Here is a 24,123-nt window from a genome sequence, read left to right on the forward strand (position 1 = left end):
AGGCCATCATCTACATTGTTGGTGGAACTATGAATGGATCCAACCTTTCTGGAGAGCAATCTGGAACTATGCTCAAAAAGTTATCAAATGTGCATACCTTTTGAACTAGCAATGTTTCTATTGGGATTATATCCCAAAGAGATCTTAAAGGATGGAAAGGGACCCACATGTGCAAAATGTTTATGGCATTCCTCTTTGTAGTGGCAAGAAACTGGAAACTGAGTGATTGGTATATGAATACTATGGAATACTACTGTATTGTAAGAAATGATCAGCAGGATGATTTCAGAAAGGCTTGGCTGTGGTGAGTTCAAATGTTGGGTTCTTGTTCTTCTTTAAAATATTATAAAAGTTCTCTCTGGGTGCCTTCCCTGGAATCAGGATTTTGTCGGTCCCTGTTTGGGCGCCAAAATGTTGTGATCTAGTTCAGATGAATCTGAATCAGTCCCTGTTCGGGCGCCAAAATGTGGTGATCTTCTTCCCAAATGCAGCCAGGTGATAAAAGTTCAGATCTTTTATTATCTCTAATATAGCCCGGTTATCTTAGAGGTCTATCTCTCTGCTTGGTTCCAAGAGCTCCCTCCAAATGTCGCCAAATCCAAAGGTTTTGATCTTCAGCCTCTGCCTCTGCTTTCTTCAGCCTCCAGCCAGCTCCACTCTTCATGTAATTCCGCTGAAATCTCGACTTGTAGCTTCTTCACTCTGAAAAACTTCTTTGACTGGCCCGTTGAAGCTCTATTTATGCTCCTTCAAGAGAGGGATTGTGGGTTTTCTCCCATAGTACTCTCTGGCCCAAAGAGCTTCAAGGGAGGTGTGAACTCACAAAGTTACAAAGTTTACTTTGTGAAACTCCCATACTTGTGAACTCCAATGAGTAAAGGTGTGAACACAAGCCTTGTATTAATTAGTTCTACTTAGTACCTTGTTTCAGGTTCTGGCCCAAAGCATCTTCTTGTAAGATTAGATCAACTCTAATTAGTTAGCAGTTTGTAAAGATTCCAACACTTGGCGAGGCCCACATGAACTGATGCTAAGTGAAATAAGCAGAACCAGGAGATCAGTATACAATGAAACAACAATACTATAGGACAGTTAATTCTGATGGCTGTCGCTCTCTTCAACAATGAGATGATTCAAACCAGTTCCAGTTGTTCAATGATGAAGAGAGCCATCTACACCCAGAGAGAAGACTGTGGCAAGTGAGTGTGGACCACAACATAATATTCTCACTCTTTTCTTTGTTGTTGTGATCTTGCATTTTGTTTTCTTAGTTTTTCTTTTTTTTCATTCTTGATTGGATTTTTCTTGTGCAGCAAGATAATTGTATAAATATGTAAACATATGTATTGGATTTAACATGTATTTCAATATATGTAACATGTATTGAATTATCTGCCAGCTTAGGGGAGGGGGGAGAGGAAGGTGGGTAAAATTTGGAACAAAAGGTTTTGCAAGGGTCAATGTTGGAAAAATTACCCATGCATGTGTTTTGCAAATAAATAAATTAATTAATTAAAAGAAAAAGAAAAGGCCATCATCTCTGTTTTGAAGTTTAAGAGAATTGTTGATTATTCTCTTCTGGACCTTTGGCCTAGATATTACTTTGATAACTCTGGAGTCTTCTGGATTTTCATCCCCCAGGCTGTTTTGGAGGATTGGAATGGAAGTATCTGGAGGTTTGATTTCTTCCTGGGTTTCTCCCAAGTTTTGACAGGTAGCCTAGGAGTGATGAGGGCAGCAATTCAATATTTTACATCAGACACCTCCCTCTTTGCAGGCTGCACCTCAGGGGCTGTCAAGGCCACTCTGTCCTCCAATTGAAGAAATTCCTCCAATGAAGAAATTCACCTGGAGGAATAAAAGGTCAAAAGTCAATAATAAAAGACAGAAAAGAAAGGTATTAGATTTCAAACTATGCTACAAAGCAGTAATCATGAAGTTATTTGGTTGATAAAGAAAAGATAAATTAGTAGAATAGAATATATACTTGATGTATAAAAGCAACAAACATAGTATCCAACAAATTCAAAGACCACAATTATTTGAGTAAAGACTCACTATTTAACAAAACCTTCTTGGAAAATCTAACAGAAGTCTGACATAAACAATGTTTAGACTAACATGTTACATCATATGCAATACATAAAATTTTGATACATGACCTATATATAAAAAGTTACATTATAAAGAAATTAGAGAAGCAAGAAAAAAATTTCCCTTCGAATCTGTAAACAGAGGAAATATTCAAGACCAAACTGGCTTTAGAAAAGATTAGAAAAATTAAAATGGACATTTTGGAATATTTAATTTTTAAAATTAATCTTGCATTTTGTTTTCTTAGTTTTTCTTTTTCTTCATTCTTGATCGGATTTTTCTTGTGCAGCAAGATAACTGTATAAATATGTAAATATATAGGATTTAACATGTATTTCAATATATGTAACATGTATTGAATTATCTGCCAGCTTAGGGGAGGGGGGAGAGGAAGGTGGGTAAAATTTGGAACAAAAGGTTTTGCAAGGATCATTGTTGGAAAAATTGAATGCAATTAAAATTAAAAGGAAAACAGGTAACTGGGGGAAATTTTTGCGGCAAGTTTCTCTAATAGTATTCTCAGATATATAAGGAATGAATTCAAATTTGTAACATGAGCCATTCTCCAATAGAAAAAATGTCAAAGGATATGACCAGACAGTTTTCAAGGAAGAAAGCCAAGTTATTAGCAATGGTATGAAAAAATGCTCCAAATTACTTATTATTAGAGAAATATGAAACATGAACATTATCAGATAGGCAAATATGATAAGAGAAAATAATGGCAAATATCAGAGGAACAGTGGAAAACACGTATATTGATGGTGGAGTTGTGAATTGTTCCAGCCATTCTCAAAAGCAATTTGGAACAATCATTCAAAAGTTACTTAACTGTGACCCAGATTTCCACTAATGGCATATGCATATAAGAAATCAAAGGAAAAGGGAAAAGATGTATATGTACAAAAAATATTTAAATAAGCTTTTTTCTAAGTCACTAAAAGCTGGAAAGTAAGGGGGTATCTTCCTAATAGGAAATGGTTAAACAAAATGTGGTATGGATGTCCAGGGGGCTGAGGCAACATAATAGAGAACAGACATGACTTTCCCTGACCTCCTCTAATTTTTTCTCAAACCAACAGTAGATCAAGCCACTAAATTGCTTTTGGAGTGACAGAACCCACAAATATTTGGAGTACAACACATTTCCAAAAAAAAGGTACTTTGGAAGAACTTAAGAACTTCAGAGCTGTTTCAACGGGCAGGGGAGGTAGTTTGCCAACCCCAGACCACAGCACAAGGAGACGGGCAAGAAGCTGGGGTGGGGAGTCAAAGTGTTGTAGCTTCCACACACATGGGAATCTTTTGTGAGCTTCTTAGGTTAATCTGTCCTAGTTGCAAGTGGGTAATCTAGCAGATTTGCTATAACAGACAAATTGTAAACTGCTGAGCCCTGGAAGAACATGCGTCTGGCCACAATTACTCAGCACTGGAAGTCTATCAGCAGAACTGCCCTATGGCAAACTGAAGCAGTTGTTGCTCCTTTGCATTAAGAGCAAACCTGAACCCTTAAATATATGAGCAAAAAAACCAAAAAGAATTCTCACCATGGACAGCTTTTATGGAGAGAGAGAAAATCAGACCTCAAATCCTGAGGTTTCTAAAGGCAAATCAACTCCAGATGAAGCCCCAAAGGGAGATATGAGCTATCCCCATTTCACAAGGCTTTCTTGGAAGATTTCAAAAAGAGAGTTAGAACAAAAATGGGGACAAGAAATGAAATTTTTGCAAGGGGGTATGGAAAAAGAAAAATAGAAATTATCTGAAGAAAAATATTTTTAAAAAAGAATTGATGAAATGGGAAAAGCACATACCTCCCTAAAATAGATTTGATAAAATGGCAAAAGCTCCTTACAAAATAGATACAAAAAATTTGTGAAATGGAATGAACAAAATAATTTAATTGGCTAAATGCAAAAGGATCTAAAAAGGTAACTGAAGAAAATAATATATTAAAAATTAGAATTGAACAAATGTAAGTGACTAACTCAATGAGACTTCAAGAATCAGTAAAACAGAACCAAAAAATGAAAAAATAGTACCTTGTTGATGGAACTGTGAATAAATCCAGCCATTCTGGAGAACAATTTGGAATTATGCTCAAAAGGTTATCAAACTGTACATACCTTTTGATCCAGCAGTGTTTCTACTGGCCTTATATCCCAAAGACATCTTAAAGGAGAGAAAGAGACCAACATGTGCAAAAAATGTTTGTTGCAGCCCTTGTCACTAGGTGAAACAACTTAACAGTTTTCCTCTGAATGAAGATAAAGCAGACAGGTGTTAATCTTGGTTCTTGTAAACTAGCTAGAAGATTCTATAAATTAGAAATGACTTCAATTCTGGTCTGAGCCTGCAAACTACATCTGAGAACTTAAGAACCCACTCTTAAACTAGAGTTACAAAAACAGTTGGCTTGGCCTTAGTATGATGCTGAGATTTGAATCCTTGCTTCTCCTGTATGATTAAAAGTACTAGCCCATTTTTCTTTCACAATTCCACTGAAGAAATAATGTTTTTAACCTCAAACTCAAATGCAGTAAGGCAGAAATAGTGAATGCATCCTTTTCAGACCACAATGCATCCTTTTCAGACCACGATGCATTGAAAATTACATTCAATAAAAAGCCAGGGGAAAGTAGACCAAAAAATAATTGGAAACTAAATAATCTCATACTAAAGAATGATTGGGTGAAAGAGCAAATTATAGACATAATTAATAACTTCATCCAAGAAAACGATAATAATGAGACATCATACCAAAATGTATGGGATGCAGCCAAAGTGGTAATAAGGGGAAATCTCATATCTCTAGAGGCCTATTTGTATAAAATAGAGAAAGAGAAGGTCAATGAATTGGGCTTGCAACTAAAAATGCTAGAAAAGGAACAAATTAAAAATCCCCAGTCAAACACTAAACTTGAAATTTTAAAAATAAAAGGAGAGATCAATAAAATTGAAAATAAAAAAAACTATTGAATTAATTAATAAAACTAAGAGTTGGTTCTATGAAAAAACCAACAAAATAGACAAACCCTTAGTAAATCTGATTAAAAAAGGAAAGAGGAAAATCAAATTGTTAGTCTTAAAAATGAAAAGGGAGAACTCACCACTAACAAAGAGGAAATTAGAGCAATAATTAGGAACTACTTTGCCCAACTTTATGCCAATAAATTCGACAACTTAAATGAAATAGAAGAATACCTCCAAAAATATAGCTTGCCTAAACTAACAGAGGAGGAAGTAAATATCCTAAACGCTCCCATCTCAGAAAAAGAGATAGAACAAACTATCAATCAACTCCCTAAGAAAAAATCCCCAGGACCAGATGGATTTACATATGAATTCTATCAAACAATTAAAGATCAATTAACTCCAATGCTAAATAAACTATTTGAAGAAGTAGGGATTGAAGGAGTCCTACCAAACTCCTTTTATGACACAGACATGGTACTGATACCTAAACCAGGTAGGCTGAAAACAGAGAAAGAAAATTATAGACCAATCTCCCTAATGAATATTGATGCTAAAATCTTAAATAAAATATTAGCAAAAAGACTACAGAAAATCATCCCCAGGATAATACACTATGACCAAATAGGATTTATACCAGGAATGCAGGGCTGGTTCAATATTAGGAAAACTATTAACATAATTGACTATATCAATAACCAACCAAACAAAAACCATATGATCATCTCAATAGATGCAGAAAAAGCATTTGATAAAATCCAACAGCCATTCCTAATAAAAACACTTGAGAGCATAGGAATAAAAGGACTTTTCCTTAAAATAGTTAGGAGCATATATTTTAAACCTTCAGTAAGCATCATATGCAATGGGGAAAAACTGGAACCTTTCCCAGTAAGATCTGGAGTGAAGCAAGGTTGCCCACTATCACCATTATTATTCAATATTGTATTAGAAACACTAGCCTCTGCAATAAGAGTCGAGAAAGAGATTAAAGGAATTAGAGTAGACAATGAGGAAACCAAACTATCACTCTTTGCAGATGATATGATGGTATATCTAGAGAACCCCAGAGATTCTACTAAAAAGCTATTAGAAATAATTCATAATTTTAGCAAAGTAGCAGGATACAAAATAAATCCCCATAAATCCTCAGCATTTTTATACACTACCAACAAAATCCAAGAGCAAGAGATACAAAGAGAAATTCCATTCAAAATAACTGTTGATAGCATAAAATATTTGGGAATCTACCTACCAAAGGAAAGTCAGGAATTATTTGAGCAAAATTACAAAAAAGTTTCCACACAAATAAAGTCAGACTTAAATAATTGGAAAAATATTAAGTGCTCTTGGATAGGCCAAGCGAATATAATAAAGATGACAATACTCCCTAAACTAATCTATTTATTTAGTGCTATACCAATCAGACTTCCAAGAAAATATTTTAATGATTTAGAAAAAATAACAAAAAAATTCATATGGAACAATAAAAAGTCGAGAATTTCAAGGGAATTAATGAAAAAAAAATCAAATGAAGGTGGTCTAGCTGTACCTGATCTAAAATTATATTATAAAGCAGCAGTCACCAAAACCATTTGGTATTGGCTAAGAAATAGATTAGTTGATCAGTGGAAAAGGTTAGGTTCACAAGACAGAATAGTCAACTATAGCAATCTAGTGTTTGATAAACCCAAAGATTCTAACTTTTGGGATAAGATTTTATTATTTGATAAAAACTGCTGGGATAACTGGAAATTAGTATGGCAGAGATTAGGCAAGGACCCACACTTAACACCATATACCAAGATAAGATCAAAATGGGTCCATGACCTAGGCATAAAGAACGAGATTATAAATAAATTAGAGGAACATAGGATAGTTTATTTCTCAGACTTGTGGAGGAGAAAGAAATTTGTAACCAAAGATGAACTAGAGACCATTACTGATCACAAAATTGAAAATTTGATTATATCAAATTAAAAAGCCTTTGTACAAACAGAACGAATGCAAATAAGATTAGTAGGGAAGCAACAAACTGGGAAAACATCTTTACAATTAAAGGTTCTGATAAAGGCCTCATTTCCAAAATATATAGAGAACTGACTCAAATTTATAAAAAAATCAAGCCATTCTCCAATTGATAAATGGTCAAAGGATATGAACAGACAATTTTCAGATGATGAAATTGAAACTGTTACCACTCACATGAACGAGTGTTCCAAATCACTATTGATCAGAGAAATGCAAATTAAGACAACTCTGAGATACCACTACACACCTGTCAGATTGGCTAAGATGACAGGAAAAAATAATGATGAATGTTGGAGGGGATGCGGGAAAATGGGGACACTGATGCATTGTTGGTGGAGTTGTGAACGAATCCAACCATTCTGGAGAGCAATCTGGAATTATGCCCAAAAAGTTATCAAACTGTGCATACCCTTTAATCCAGCAGTGTTTCTATTGGGCTTATATCCCAAAGAAATACTAAAGAAGGGAAAGGGACCTGTATGTGCCAAAATGTTTGTAGCAGCCCTGTTTGTAGTGGCTAGAAACTGGAAAATGAATGGATGCCCATCAATTGGAGAATGGCTGGGTAAATTGTGGTATATGAATGTTATGGAATATTATTGCTCTGTAAGGAATGACCAGCAGGATGAATACAGAGAGGCTTGGAGAGACCTACATGGACTGATGCTAAGTGAGATGAGCAGAACCAGGAGATCATTATACATTTCAACAATGATATTGTATGAGGATGTATTCTGATGGAGGTGGATTTCTATGACAAAGAGACCTAACTGAGTTTCAATGGATAAATGATGGACAGAGACAGCTACACCCAGAGAAGGAACACTGGGAAACAAATGTGAACTATTTGCATTTTTGATTTTCTTCCCGAGTTATTTTTACCTTCTGAATCCAATTCTCCCTGTGCAACAGGAGAACTGTTCGGTTCTGCAAATATGTATTATATCTAGGATTTACTGCAACATACGTAACACATATAGGACTGCTTGCCATCTTGGGGGGGGGGTGGAGGGAGGGAGGGGAAAAAGGGAAACATAAGCAAGTGCAAGGGATAATGTTGTAAAAAATTACCCTGGCATGGATTCTGTCAATACAAAGTTATTATTAAATAAAATAAAATTTAAATTAAAAAAAAAGAAATAATGTTTTTATTTTCAGTTCTTTGTTATTATATTTGCTATTATATAAAGGTAGATATCAGACTCACCAGTTTTTATTTTATTTTTTTAATTTAATTTTTATTTAATAATTACTTTATATTGACACTCGTTTCTGTTCCGATTTTTTTTCTCTCCCTCCCTCCCTCCGCCCCCTCCCCTAGATGGCAAGCAGTCCTTTATATGTTGGATATGTTGCAGTATATCCTAGATACAATATATGTTTGCAGAACTGAACAGTTCTCTTGTTGCATAGGGGGAATTGGCTTCAGAAGGTATAAATAACCCGGGAAGAAAAACAAAAATGCAGATAGTTCTGTTTCCCAGTGTTCTTTCTTTGGGTGTAGCTGCTTTTGTCCGTCATTTATCAATTGAAAGTCAGGTCTCTTTGTCAAAGAAATCCACTTCCATCAAAATATGTCCTCATACAATATCGTTGTCGAAGTGTATAATGATCTCCTGGTTCTGCTCATTTCACTTAGCATCAGTTCATGTAAGTCTCGCCAGTCCTCTCTGTATTCATCCTGCTGGTCATTTCTTACAGAACAATAATATTCCATAACATTCATATACCACAATTTACCCAGCCATTCTCCAATTGATGGGCATCCATTCATTTTCCAGTTTCTAGCCACTACAAACAGGGCTGCTACAAACATTTTGGCACATACAGGTCCCTTTCCCTTCTTTAGTATTTCTTTGGGATATAAGCCCAATAGAAACACTGCTGGATCAAAGGGTATGCACAATTTGATAATTTTTTGGGCATAATTCCAGATTGCTCTCCAGAATGGTTGGATTCGTTCACAACTCCACCAACAATGCATTAGTGTCCCAGTTTTCCTGCATCCCTTCCAACATTCATCATTATTTTTTCCTGTCATCTTAGCCAATCTGACAGGTGTGTAGTGGTATCTCAGAGTTGTCTTAATTTGCATTTCTCTGATCAATAATGATTTGGAACACTCTTTCATATGAGTGATAATAGTTTCAATTTCATCCTCTGAAAATTGTCTGTTCATATCCTTTGACCATTTATCAATTGGAGAATGGCTTGATTTCTTATAAATTTGAGTCAGTTCTCTATATATTTACTCACCAGTTTTTAACCATGGCTTCTCTGCCTAATAGTGGGATCTCTGGGTTAAAATATGTGACTATCTGGGAACTTTTAAAAATTATAATTCGAAATTGGTTGGATCAATTCTTAACTTTAACAACAAAACTTTACTAGTGCCTACTCTTCCACAGCTCTTCCAGTTCTGACAATTTGCATCTTGTGGTTATCTTTGCCAATTTACTGGGCATGAAATCAAACTTCAAAATTATTTTGATCTTCATTTCTTTTATTCTTAGTGATATTCTTTAACATGATTATTAAAAGTTTATAATTCTTTTAGAAATTGCACATATTATTTGACTCTTCCAGAGATTAGCTAGTTCTTTTATGTTTGAATTAGTTTTCAATACATATTTAATACCAAACCTTCATTAGCAATATGTAATATAAAGATTTTTCCTCAATCAATCATTTGGATTTGGTTTCTTCAATAACAATAAATTTTGGCTAATCAAGATTATCTTTTTTTAACTGCTATGATTATTTCTATCCCACATGAAACAAAGAATTTTCTTTTTGATACGAGAGGTTCCAGATCTGGTTCTCCTCAAAATCCTTGTTTTAATTGATGTGACCTTTAATATTCAGGCTGTATGACAATTTTTAATATGTTCTGACATGTGGCAAAAAAATTGAAAATTTAAATCAAAATCTTTTCCAGTTTTCTCAACAGTTGTTAGAAAATTGCCTCTTCTTACCAAAGTAATTCACTGAACATTATCATTGAGATTAATTTCTTTTGCCAATTCCTCATCTAGTCTTTTTTGCTTTTCAATTTTTTAATATGGATCAAATAATTTTGAAGATTACTCAATTATAGTATTATTTGAGGTCTGGAAGTATTATTTCTTCCTCATTTCTACATTTCCCCTATTCACTTGCAAATTTAGATCTTTATTTTCTCTAAATGAATGTTTTTATAATTTTCTATTTCTACTAAATATTCCCTCCTTAGTTTGGTTGGCAAAATACTAAACTTTTACATTAATTTAGCTAGGATCATCATTTTTATTTTGTTTTCATATACAAACTATGGCAACTGAAAATCCCCTCCCCCCTTAACAACTTACTTGAATCATCTTTTATTTCATTGAAGAGTATTTTATACTTGTGTCTCTACACGTCTTGAGTATACTATTGTGATTGATTCTCAGATATTTTATTCATTTTTAAAGTTATTTTATAATAAATTTCCTTTCCTATTCTTTCCTGCTGGATATACAGAGATACTTTTCATTTTTATCTTTTTGAGTCTTGCTATTTTACTGAATTTCTTTGATGATTAATTGAGGTTTTCTTAGTAAATCATCTGTCTTCAATAAATAAGGATTACTGCTTTTCATCTTATATTCATGATTTTAATTTCTTTTCTAATCTTGTTGCTTAGTACTCTAGTTGTTAATCCTCTTACCCTTCAAATATATTGTATGCATGTGTCTGTTTACATGTATGGTCCAAAAGAATGTAAGCTCCACCTAGATAGGATCCATATTTTTTCCTTCTTGGTTGATTGGTTTGTTTTGTCTTTGAATCTCTAGATCTTAGTATAATGTTTTACTCACACTAAATGTGATTATTTGGATTTAATTAGATTGAGTGGCAAGTGAAAGGTGGGGGGAGACAAAGAGATAGAGATAGAGATAGAGATAGAGAGAGAGAGAGAGAGAGAGAGAGAGAGAAAGAAAGAGAGAGAGAGAGAGAGAGAGAGAGAGAGAGAGAGAGAGAGAGAGAAGAGAGAGTTTGTGTGTGTGTGAGTGTGTGTTTATGAATATCCAGTCCCAAGATGTCTGGTGTCTTATTATGTCAATGATACAATTCCTACATATCTAAGATGAGTTTTCCAATAACAGTTAAACCTATGAGGAGAATGCCTTTCAAAGATAACTCCACTTATATTTGAGAAATAATATTTGCCCAGAGCCTGCAATCCCTTGACATAAGGACATGTTTCACAAGAGAGCTAATTTTTTTTATTATAGCTTTTTATTTACAAATATATGCATAGGTAATTTTTCAGCATTGACAGTTGCAAATCCCTTTGTTCCAACTTTTTCCATCCTTCCCCCCACCCCTTCCCCCAGATGGCAGGTTGACCAATACATGTTAAATATGTTAAAGTATAAGTTAAATACGATATATGTATATATGTCCAAACAGTTATTTTGCTGTATAAAAAGAGTCAGACTTTGAAATAGTGCACAATTAGCCTGTGAAGGAAATCAAAAAATGCAGGTGGACAAAAATAGAGGGATTGGGAATTCTATGTAGTGGTTCTTAGTCATCTCCCAGAGTTGTTTCCCTGGATGTAGCTGGTTCAGTTCATTACTGCTCTATTGGAACTGATTTGGTTCATCTCATTGCTGAAGAGGGCCATGTCCTTCAGAATTGATCATCATTAGTATTGTTGTTGAAGTAAATAATGATCTTCTGGTTATGCTCATTTCACTCAGCATCAATTCATATAAGTCTCTCCAGGTCTTTCTGAAATCCTCCTGCTGGTCATTCTTACAGAACAATAATATTCCATAATATTCATATACACAATTTATTCAGCCATTCTCCAATTGATGGATATCCACTCAGTTTCCAGTTTCTGGCCACTACAAAGAGACCTGCCACAAACATTCTTGCACATACAGGTCCCTTTCCCTTTCTTAAAATAAGAAAGCTAAAATTTAACAATCCGTTCTTAAAAGATTATGCTAAGACTTTTTTGAGCTTTGTGGAAGGATTCAATGGTTGAACATATTTCTTCCTATATTAGCTCTAACAACATATGGTGATCTTTTCCCTATTATTTGATCCTCCCTGTAGTAGGTGGTCAGAAAACCTACACAGGTTTAAGAAGCATCAAGACCAGATAATAGCACATGAACACTAGCTAGGTCTATACCATTAGCATTTATATATTTCCATACAGTTCTGAAATATCTAAATTATATGTTTTTAGGAGAAAGTCCTCTCCAATTTATCACCTTCCGAATAGCTATCTGAACATCCTTGTTCCTGAGGCTATAAACTAAGGGATTCAGTAAGGGAGTGATGACAGTGTAAGTCACTGTCACCAGGCGATCCTTACTAAATGTGTACTTGGATGAAGGTCTCAAGTAGACAAAAGATGCACAGCCATAGTGGACCACAACCACTGTGAGGTGAGAGGCACAAGTAGAAAAAGCTTTCTTTTTCCCTTCAGTTGATGGGATCCTTAAGATAGTTCTGACAATGAAACCATAAGAGATACAGATTAAAGTCAAGGGGGCCATGAGTACCACAACGCCAAAAATGAATATGATCACCTCATTGATAGAGAAGTCCCCACAAGCGAGATGAATGACAGGTGCCACATCACAGAAGTAGTGATTGATCCTGTTGGAATTACAGAATGGTAGGCTGAAGACCAAAAATATACCTACCAATGAAATCACAAAACCTGTCACACCACAAGTAGCTGCCATCAACTTGCATATCCCCCAGCTCATGAGAACTGGGTAGCGCAGAGGATAACAGATGGCAGCAAAGCGATCATAACCCATCAAACCCAACAAGAGGGAGTTGTTGATTGCAAAGCCAAGAAAGAAGAACATTTGGGTAGCACAACTGATGAACGATATTGTCCTGAGCACAGATAGGAGGTTGAGGAGCATCTTGGGTAGGATGGTAAAGGTATAACAGGTCTCAGAAAAAGAAAGGACAGCCAGGAAGAAGTACATTGGAGTATGGAGGCTGTGCTCTAGGCGGACTGTGGTGATAATGGTGATGTTTCCACTCAGGATGAGCAGATAGAGACAGAGAATGACAGCAAAGAGAACAAACTGCATTTCCTGAAGGTCAGAAAATCCTAGCAATAGGAATTCGGTGACCATGGTGAGGTTCTCTATAGGAAGCTGCTTCCGGGGAATGACCTAGAATGAGGAAGGGGGGAAAAAAGTCTCAGTTCTCTGCACTGAGGAATCTGGGGTTCATTTGTTCATTCTGAATAGCTTTGGTAAATGTTTTGATTCTGGATTTCTTCAATAAATATTTTTTAGAAGGTAAAAAAGGAAGAGTGGTTAAAGAAGAGTAGTTCAGATTTGAGGGTAACCAAGACAGTATTATGACAGAAATTATTTCAGTTTAGTCAGAAAAATTCTCGTCACTTTGTGGGGCATATTCACAAGATATTGGCCAACATTCAGAAAGCCTAAATTATGCCATCAGAACATCAATTGAAACAAACAAGAATGTTTTAATCTTGAAAAGAGAAGGAAGCTTGTTTATTACTTGGCATCTGAGGGATTAGTATAACTTTGAAAGCTTAGAGAGCATCTAGTTAGTCTATGCTCTTAGGATGGACCCACAGGAATACTTTTTCTAATATTTCTAAGAGGTAACCATCAATTTTTTTTAACATTTCCAGGGATCAGCATTTCAACATCTGCTTCAACTCACAATGTAGACCATTTCATTTTTGAATAGCTCTAAGTTTTAGGAAGTTCATTCTTAAATATTCTAAAATATCTTCCCATAACTTCAAATTATTAGTAATAGTCCTATCTGTTTACTCTGTGTTGTGTTTTTCAATATCTTTCCTATCTTTGTCAAATGCTTTGGCATCTGATTTCTAAATCAAGTCCTTGAATCTACTGCTTGCTTCATTATCAAACACATCTACCGTTTCTTCAGCATGCCAAAGTTTTGTGAAATTATTTTCATCTATTGCCCACACATTAGTATTCTTCAGCCAGGGAAAACAAAGCCAATTGCATAGTAAAGATTCATTATATTATCCTTCCTCCAATCACTGAGAAAAATATTAATTTGCAATCATCCTAATGTGGATCCCTGGGAAGCTTCACTTTTCTTACATATTCTAGATCAATAACTTTAAATTTTAACTACTGTTTCCTATTTTCAGTTAAGATATCTCCCTGTCCTAAACCAAACAGCAATCCCTCATTTCCTTTGGAGTTTCTCTTTGCTAACTTTGACATAGAATTGCGTCAAATAATTTTCAAAAGTTTAAATAAATAATATAAATGAGCTCTTCCTAGAAATAGACTTGCAAATCTTTCTAAAAACAATAATAGATTTTCTTCATCTAGGTAGTGGAATGAATTAGAGTACTGGACCTGGAGTCAAGAAGACCTGAGTTCAAATCCAGACTCAGACTCTTAATAGCTGTATGGCCCTTAAATTCTGTTTGCTGTGTCACTTAAATTGCTTGCTTCAGTTTTCTCAGCAATAAAATGGAATATCAGATTGCTGTCTTGGGAAGGGTGAGGAGTAAGGCAGAGGGGGGATAAATCTGGAACTCAAAATCTTAAAGAAATGAATGTTGAAATACCATATGATGATCAATTCCAATGGAGGGGACTCTCTTCAACAATGAGATGAACCAAATCAGTTCCATTTGTTCAATAATGAATAGGACCAGCTACAACCAGCAAAAGAACTCTGGGAAATGAATGTGAACCACTACCTAGTACTTCCAATCCCTCTGTTTTTGTTCACTTGCATTTTTGATTTCCTTCATGCGTTAATTGTACATTATTTCAAAGTCCGGTTCTTCTTTTGCGACAAAATAACTGTATGGAGATGTATACATATATTATATTTAACATATACTTTAACATATTTAACATGTATTGGTCAATCTGCCATCTGGAGGATAGGTCGGAGGGAAGGAGGGGAAAAATTGGAACAAAAGGTTTTACAATTGTCAATGCTGAAAAATTACCCATGCATATATCTTGTAAATAAAAAGCTGTTAAAAAAAAGAAATTAATGTTGAAAACTTTTTATAAGTAATTTGAAAAATAAAATACTATTGACATTAAAAAAATACAATGGAGTCATAACAGTATTTACATCACTAGGTTGTGATGAAGAACTAGTAAGATATCTTAAAAAAACATTTAGCACAGTGTCTGGCAAATAGTAGATGCTTAATAAATGCTTATTCCTTTTCTTCCCCATGTAGCAATCATGTTGACTTTACACAGTCTTTTATGCTTTAATGAATAAGGATCATATATGTTTGGAAACTCTTTGTTATATATAGTTTATCACAGTCTACAATTCCCAATGTCTACACTGAATCTATTTATTGGATGACCACAAGAAATCCTAGAGATTATCTGGTAGGCCTGCAATGTATATTGATAAAAGCAGTTTACTTATTTTAGCCAATGGTTTTATACTTTTACTCTCACTTCATACTGATATCATTTTATGCAAATATTACTCCACATCTGCTCTACAGTTCAGGTCTGAGATATTCTCTTAATTGTTCAGATTTCAAAACAATTTAGGACTTCTAAGATGAAAACAAAATTAAAGAAGTAAAAGGAATTAAGCTTCATATAACCAGAAGTAAAAATAAAAACAAACAAAAAGCCACCACTAACAACAACAACAACAACAAAAAAAAAAAACACACAAGAACAATTACAAAAACAAAGAAAATTGTACCTAACATCACATAGGTAGTAAGTGGTAGAGCTAAAACTGAAACCTAAGGCCAGTCACTCCAAATCTAGCCATCTTTTCTTTCTACTGTGCCAGCACCAAATTTTTGAGATTCAGAAAAATGTAAGATAGATAAGAATTGAATTATTATATTTTAATTATTCAAGAAAAATTTCCAAAATGTTATAAAAATGAGACAACAAATATACATCTTTCACTTAACTTCCCAAAATATTTTTATTAAACTATAAGTATGTCCATAACCATTTACTTAGAATAAAATCTATGATTCTCTATTACTTCCAAGTAACTCAAAGTAAATTCAGTGTCCTCTATCTGACATTTAAAGTCCTTCATAACCTAGCACCTTCCTACCTTTCCAGTCTCCTTATCCATTACTCTCTTTCATGTATTTATGACCTATACTTGCTTCTTTGTTGTTCTTCAAACAAAATATTGCCTTAGCACTGCTTTTTCCTCATGGCTAGGATATACTTCTTCCTCATATCCACTTCACTTGTTTTGACAGTCCTTAAGAGTCAACTCAAATCCTATTTTCTGCCAGAAGCCTTTTTAATCCTCCTCCTTGCTAGTTAGTGTCTTTCCCTTTGAAAAACCTTTTCAGCAACCACACACACACACACACACACACACACACACACACACAATATCTACCCAATTACATGCTGCTTTCTCCATTAAAATGTGAACTCTTTAAAAACAAGAACTATTTTGTTTTGTTTTTCTTTTTCTCACTTTGTATCTCTAGGACTTAGCACAGTACCTGACACATAATAAACACTTAATAAATACTGTTGACTGAAAAAGAAATTCCAGTCAGAAAACTCAACCATTGAACTTCACAAAACCTAAAATTCCATTCACAGAATTACATCATCAAACTTCAGAACAACAGCAAACTACAATGAGAAAGAAAAAGCTCATTAGCCAGAAGTAAGATATATAATATATATGTATATGTATGTTTAGGTGTAAATATACATACACATAATACATATAGATGGAATCTGCATATGTAACCTGCATGTCATAATATCTATCCATAAAGATAGTTGAATCTATATCACATAGATTTTAATACATGCTACATATATATATACGCATAGATATGTATTATGTATAAGATATCCATATAGCTTATATATATCAAAATATTAAAATGTAAAAAAAATAGCTTTATCTCAGTCATGGAAAATTAGAAAATATTTTATCTGTCACATGTATAAAGAATTGATGGCAAAATAAATGGACTTAATATTTGTAAGAAAAAAAGACGTCAATAGCAAAATAAATAAATGAAAATTTCAAAAAGAAACATTGAAAAAAATTATTATAATAAAGTTATCTGATAAAAATCTAATAGCTTCATTCAATAGAGATGATAAAAAATGGATTAATGGACACAAGATATGAACATGTAATTTTAAAATGTGGAAATATAAATTTCAGTCATTTTAAATTGCTCAAATTGTCTTAAAATCATAAATGTGAATAAAAAGAACTTTGAAACGTTATCTTAAATCCATTAACTGGCCAGACAAAATTTTAAAATGGCAGTAATGAAAGTTGGTAGGATTATGAGGAAACAGGCATTCCATGATATCACATATAGCAAGAAAGAGGAGTATAAATTCCATTTATGGAATCTATTATTCCCTTAGCATAGGGAAAAGCTCAATAAAGAAACCTACATCTTACAATTCAGGTTAGTGTGTTCTCTGTAATTTCATAATTTCAGAGCTACTGAGAGATTAAGTTATTTGTCTAGGACACAAATATTTATGTGTCAAAGAAAGAATTGAACCCAAGTTTTTGAGACTTCAAGGCAATACAATGTACATAGTATAGTAGGATTACAAAAGGGCCATCTTTTTGGAGGGCAATACAACTATACACAGAATTATAAGTTGATCATATACCCCTACATCCAGTGATTTTATTACTAGGACTATATCTTAAAGAAGTTAGTAATCTCCCGTATAGGATCTGGGTTTGCTACTGTTGATTTTGGTGATGCTGCTGGTTGTGGTAGTACTACTGCTGGTGTTAACGGTGGTGATATGAGCAATCCCTTTTCTATTTCTGCTCAAAATTCCTCGCTAAAAGAAAATTTCAAAAGTTGCTATAGTCAATATTTCTTCATCCTATATGCAGCCTTTTCATTAGAAAGATCTGTCCTCAAATAATAAACGTACAGTCCATTACTTAACTTTTACTTGAAGCAGCTCTAACTTCATAGACTTTATCAAAGATTGTCAAACAAGAACACAGGGTCACCTCCAGGATACAATGAAGTATTTTATTTGAGGTGAAGTTAGAAAAGGAAATTATTAAAAAGGGCAAAAAACTCTTATGTGTCCCTAAATATTCTATTTTTAAAAATAAAAAATTATAAACTATTAGTATGGCAAAATGTCTGGACAATAGTTGAAAAAGTCATGTTTTAAGATAATTAACTGTTATTGTACCATTAAAATGACAAATAGAATATAGGTAAATACAATAATATTTATGCACCTGAATTATTGCAATAGCCTGCTAGTTGGTCTGCTTGCTTAAGTCTTTCCCTCCCCCATGCTCCAATCCATCTTTGAAATAGCTAAAAAAAAAAAAAAAAGAAAGAAAAAAGAAAGAAAGAAAAAAATTTTCCTAAAGCACAAATCCAACCATCTCACTCCCCTATTCTATAAATTACAGTGATTTCCTATTGCTTCCAGGAATGAATATAAAATGTCTGGCATTCAAACTTCTTACTATAGTGGCCCCTCCTACATTTCCAGTCTACTTATACTACACCCTCCACTTTTATTCTCTCTTTCTTTCTTCCCCACTCCCACAAAAAACAAACAAACACACAAAGAAATAAAAACCAACTCTTTGATCCAGTGACTCTAGCCTCCTATTTCAACTTCACAAATAAGACACTATATCTTTTTGATCTGTCTTCCATGCTTTGAATGCTCTCCTTCCTCAACTTCTACTAGCAAGTTCCCTGCCTTCTTTTAAGTTTCAATTAAAATCTCATCTTTTACAGTAAATATTTTCAAATCCTTTTAATTCTAGTGCTTTCCTTCAATTAATTGCTTTCTATTTATCCTATGTATACCTTATATATATATATATATATTTTGCATGTTGTCTCCCCCCTTTTTAAGCTTTTCAAAGGCAAGGACTATCTTTTGCCTCTTTTTGTATCCACACATTTGTCATATTATAAATGTATACTGAGCAATTGATACTCTATTAGTTTATTTAAAGGGCTTCATATAGTTGGTTTTGAATTCACTTAAAAGATGTTTTAAAAATAAAAATTCTTTCTTTTTGCTGAGATTCTCTTGCAGTTTTGGGTCAATGTTTAGCAAAATTTTGAGCTACCTCATGTTTGATGTCCTTACCCTTTTATAATCTATTCTTTAGTTCCATCTTTCCATAGCTATAGCTGTGATTTCATTTAAATACACATGCCCTAGATAAAGAAGTTATTATCTCTACCAATATAGATAAATCTCCCTCTCTATAACATTCTGTCCCGGTGTATATTTTTGGATAGTCACCTAGCAGTGAGAGATTGAGTTGTCCAAGGGTGCCCAATCAGTTAGCATGAGAAGAGGGATTTCATCTCCAGTCTTCCAGAATCAGAGCTCAACTCTACATCTACTATGCTATAGAGGACAATAAGTAAAAGAAATGACTGTAAATAAATTGATTCTATTATTATTTTTCTAGGTTTTCCTTTTCTCACCAATATGAGAAACTTATTCACATTAGGATGGTTTTTATAAGGAGGCTCACAAGAATAAATTTCTTTATCAGATTTATTCATTAATCAGAATTGAAAAGCATATATCTTTTCCTAGTGAGACCCAGAATTGATTATTCCAAGTATCAGTCAGCTATTGTATTAAGACTTACTAAAAGAAAGAAGATATAATGGAAAGAATGCTGAATCTGGAGCAAGCAGATGAATTTGAATCTAGGTCTGCTTCTTACTAGCTGTGTGACCTTGAACAAATCTCTAACACCCTACCTTAGTTTCTCCCTTTACAAAATAAGGATTGCACTAGATAATTTCTATAGTAGCTTCCATTTTTCCAATTTATTCATTCCTTACCTTGTTTGGTATGTGGTAATGAAGTCAATCTAAGTTGAAGAACCAAAAGCCCTCTCTCTTAGTTTTTCTGATATAATAGATATAAAACCCTTTACATACTGCATGACACATAGTAGGTATTTCATAATTGCTTCTTTTCTTCTTTCATCTTTTCCCTTTTCGTTCCTTCCTGTCTTCCTTCTTTCTTTCAATGACCAGTTACATGTATAAGAGATATATCTATTAAAGTAGATCATATACTCTCTAGGAATAGGGAATAAATTTTATATTATTTTTGTTTCTCCCATAATTACCATCAATACTGGATAATAAGAACGTCTTGAACAGATATAGTACTTGACAGATTTTTTAAAACACTTTTTAATCCATTAACTAATTGGATTCTTGTAACAATTGTACAAGTTTTTACAACACAAGTGTTATTTCTCCCAATATATAGATAATAATGTTGAAGCTTTAGAGGATCTTATCTAAGTCACTTGCCAAAGTTTAGACAAATGCTAATAATTAGAATCAGCTTCTCGATTCCCAGTTCAATGCTTTTTCCACTTCCATCCCAAACTGGACCAGAGCTATTTGTTGAGTCAGCATGGTCCCACTGTGTTCTGTGCCCAAAGAGGTTAAAATCCATACTGCTACTGGATGAATGATGAAATCACTGACTGAGAAACAGGTTGATGTATCTGGTACTATCATGATTTTCCTCAGCCCACTGGGCTCCCTTACCTCATCAGTGATCTGATTCTTCATCTCAGATATTGAGTGTGTGGTGAATTAATTCTTAGATTTATACAGGAAAGTCAGATCCAAAGACAACAAGGTTTTCTGGAATAAAACAGTCATGTTACAAATTTACTTCATTATTATTTTCTTGGACAATTTTTTTTCAATTACACAGTAGAGCTCTGAGGCCACTTCCCTTTGTCATTAACAGAATCATAATGAGGGAAGAATTACTAGGGGAAATGAATTTCAAAGAAGCTTGAATAAAACATTGCTTCTCACAAGAACTTAGGAAGTCTTACTAAAAGAGACATGTTTTGAAAAGATGTTTAAAAGATTACGGAGAAAATATGGCATAGGAGATAAAGGTCTGGCCATAAAGTTAAGAATGCCAAGTACCACCTAGCAACTATGAATTCCAATTCTCCTTATGTGAAGGACAAATTGCTTAACTTCTCAGTGACAAAATTGAATGGTCTAAGACTTTAGAGAGCTGTTCATTATTTCCTTCTATGGAGAGAATTTCCACACTGGGACTTCCCTTAAGTTTATATCAGCAACACACACATGTGCACACACACACACACACACACACATTTAAGATGTGAGGAAAAAAGTTATAATCTTTGACTTAGAAGAGAAATGCAAGTATACAGAGGGGTTGGGGAAATTTTTGGAGAGATTGAGTAATAAAAGAAAGCAATGAAACATTTTGAATGAGAAATAGATGAGGCAAGTAAAATAAAGAGACTCAGTTCTCTTCAGTAGAAAAATTTTCAAGGGACTTAAACAGCTAAGAGAAATTAAAATGAAGTAGTAAGCTATTTCTATTGATCATAAAGACTTCACTGACCAGTTCAACATAGTTAGTTTTGTTCTTTTTCCAAGCTGCTTCCTAAAGGTCCCTCTCACTAAGCCTTGCACTCATTATCTCCTTTTCCTTCATCCCTTGCTTTCCATTAGCAGCTTGCTTCTGTCTCAGTATCTCACTCCCCCCTTCCTCAACTGCTTAATTTATTGCAATGTCTCATCCATAATCCAATCAAGGAAGTTCAATAGACAATAGTTTAGGGAAAAGCCATGAAATGAAATGAATAAAACAACTTTAAGTCATGAAAATAATTTTTCTGTTTATTAGTGATTAGCAAGTCCCAATGTTTTAAGGACCCTAAAATCCTTAAGAAAGCTACATCTTTAACTTTATTCCCAGAGAAATAATCTCCACATTTCTAGGGTAAATATGTCTTAGGTCCCCACAAATATGGGTACTTGGTTACAATACAAGTTAGCCACTTAGATATCTCTTAGCTTCAGATTTCTCATCCGCAAAATGAGAATAATAAATCACCTATTGAGAAGATTGTGATGAAAGTTATGTGGGTATCTTTGCTTTTATCATTACATAAATATGATTTTTCATGAGTATGTCTCCCTTTCTGATCCAGTTCACTCCCAAATGAGATTTCCCAAACTATTCCCACTTTCTGGTTCTTCTGGATCTCCCTGTCATACTCAGAAATCCTGTAGCTGTGTGCAAGAAACTTAGCTTTTTCTGCTGTTCCCTGTTCTACTCTTCTCACCTCACTCTTGTGCACAGCCCCCAACTAGCTTCCTCTCCAAAGACATTCCTCTGAGCTGTGTTCCAATGAGTATCTTCAATGTTGTCTTTTTTTTTTTTTTTTTTTTTGGTCAACAGTGATCCCTTCATTCTGAGTAGTAATTGTGTCACCATAACTCTAGGGAGCCATTATTAACCAGGTCCTTTTTTTTCTTAATGAGTGACTGGAATTCAGTGGGGATTACAAATGAAACTATGAATACCAAAGATATGTGGTCAAATTGGGGGAACAAAACACTTAGATGGAGAATTTCTTGGCTTCTTTGGTTCTCAGTAGGGACCTGGCTCTTATTGAATACTATGAGTGAAGACAATAACAAGTTTATGCCAATTTCCCCTAGGAGATTTTCCTGTTTCCTGATTCCTACTTTCTCAAATTATGAGATCCTGGGTCAAGCTCAGTAAGCCATATCTCCATTTCTCTGCTTTGTCCTAGAATGGTAGTTGAGCATAATGAGTAGGGCACTGAAGTTGGAATCAGATTTGATCAGTTGGAATCTGATCTCAGTATAAGCACTAATTATCTAGGTGAGCCTTAGTTAGCCATTTAACCCCTCTATGTTTCAATTTCCTTAACTGTGAAATTAGAATTTTGGATTCCATGGCATGGTCACTCCACTCTTCAAATATATGAACCCTTTGTGCTAGAACTGACAGAATTAGAGCCTGAAGAGGTAGTAAAAATGAGCAAGTTGGAAAAAGAGAGAAGTGAAGTTTGTCTAAGATCACTTTGAAGAATGTTACCAAAATTTTGGTTCAGTTTTATTTCCAACTCCAGGGAGCTAATATATCTCTATGTTGAGGGCAGGGAGAGGAGGGAAAAACCTCAAAAAATTATCTAGATAGGTAGCAGCAGGCAGATTTCCAAAGTGGGCTCAGACATCCTTTAGAGGTAACTATTTTTTACAGCTTCAGCTTCATCTGAAGGAAAAGGAGTAGTACTGCATCTACGAATACTAATCAGGGCTCACAGGCCCACTCATGAAAGAAAACTTTAATGATTGTTCAAGGGAAGGCTGTCTTTAGGAAATAAAAGGTTAACTATTATGGGCTTTAATAATTTCAGACAGAAAGGTGCAATTCTGAACCACTAGAACTAGATATCCTTTGCAATTGATTAGGGCATCACAATGTGGGGAAACAGTATTATCTGTGAAGTCAGAAATTTTCAATTAGAGTCTAAACTTTGACATTAACTAGCTTGCTTGACTAGCCACTTCTCTTAGCTTCAGATTTCTCATCTGCAAAATGAGGATAATAAATCACCTATTGAGAAGATTGTGATGAAAGTTATGTGGGTATATTTGGTTTTATCATTATATAAATATGATTTTTCATGAACATTATTCTGATCATCAAGGATATTTTTTGTTTGTGTTGGTGTCCTGGGTTTTTACTTCCTATATCACAGACAGAAGATCAAGCTATCAAAATCCCCTGCATGCCCTCTAGTATTATTTGTTCATGGGTTTCTTTTTTTTTTTTTTTGTCAGATCCCAGGACAGTACCTATTTACCTTGTGACCACTCAGATTTCAAAGTCAGGACCTCCTCCTCAAGGAACCATTAACTCACTTTCTGTACCTAGAATCTCAGAGTCTGAATGTACTTTAGAAGTCAGATAATCCAACCCATATCTTTAAAAGAATCCTCACTACAATTCCCCTAAAGTGTAGTCATGTAACATGTACTTACAAAGACATATGAGGATGGAGAAGTTAAGAGAATAAAACCATTAACTCCCAGAAGCAACCATTTTTCTTCTTGGCAGTTCTTTGAGGAAGACTTCTCTCCTCCTCTCATGCTCCCTTAAAATAAGTGCTTTTATC

General features: G+C 34.2%; 1 protein-coding gene across 1 annotated transcript; it reads right to left on the reverse strand.

Moving 5' to 3' along the window:
* Positions 1-12,311: 12,311 nt before the first annotated feature.
* LOC127561321 (olfactory receptor 10R2-like) lies at positions 12,312-20,704 on the reverse strand. The gene is made up of 2 exons (XM_051996603.1): positions 20,681-20,704; positions 12,312-13,277 (listed from the first exon to the last, which is right to left on the reverse strand). Exons 1-2 carry the CDS (start codon positions 20,702-20,704, stop codon positions 12,312-12,314), a joined length of 990 nt encoding a protein of 329 aa, XP_051852563.1.
* Positions 20,705-24,123: the final 3,419 nt, after the last annotated feature.

This window comes from Antechinus flavipes, chromosome 4 (genome assembly GCF_016432865.1).
Source record: "Antechinus flavipes isolate AdamAnt ecotype Samford, QLD, Australia chromosome 4, AdamAnt_v2, whole genome shotgun sequence".
Lineage (NCBI taxonomy): Eukaryota > Metazoa > Chordata > Mammalia > Dasyuromorphia > Dasyuridae > Antechinus > Antechinus flavipes.

Bases quoted from the DNA above. Each gene is read 5' to 3' on its own strand.
- LOC127561321 (XM_051996603.1), bottom strand. From the start codon at position 20,704: ATGAAGAATCAGATCACTGATGAG. The intron at 13,278-20,680 runs GTAAGGGAGCCC...TCCTCATTCTAG, and splicing joins AGAATCAGATCACTGATGAG to GTCATTCCCCGGAAGCAGCT.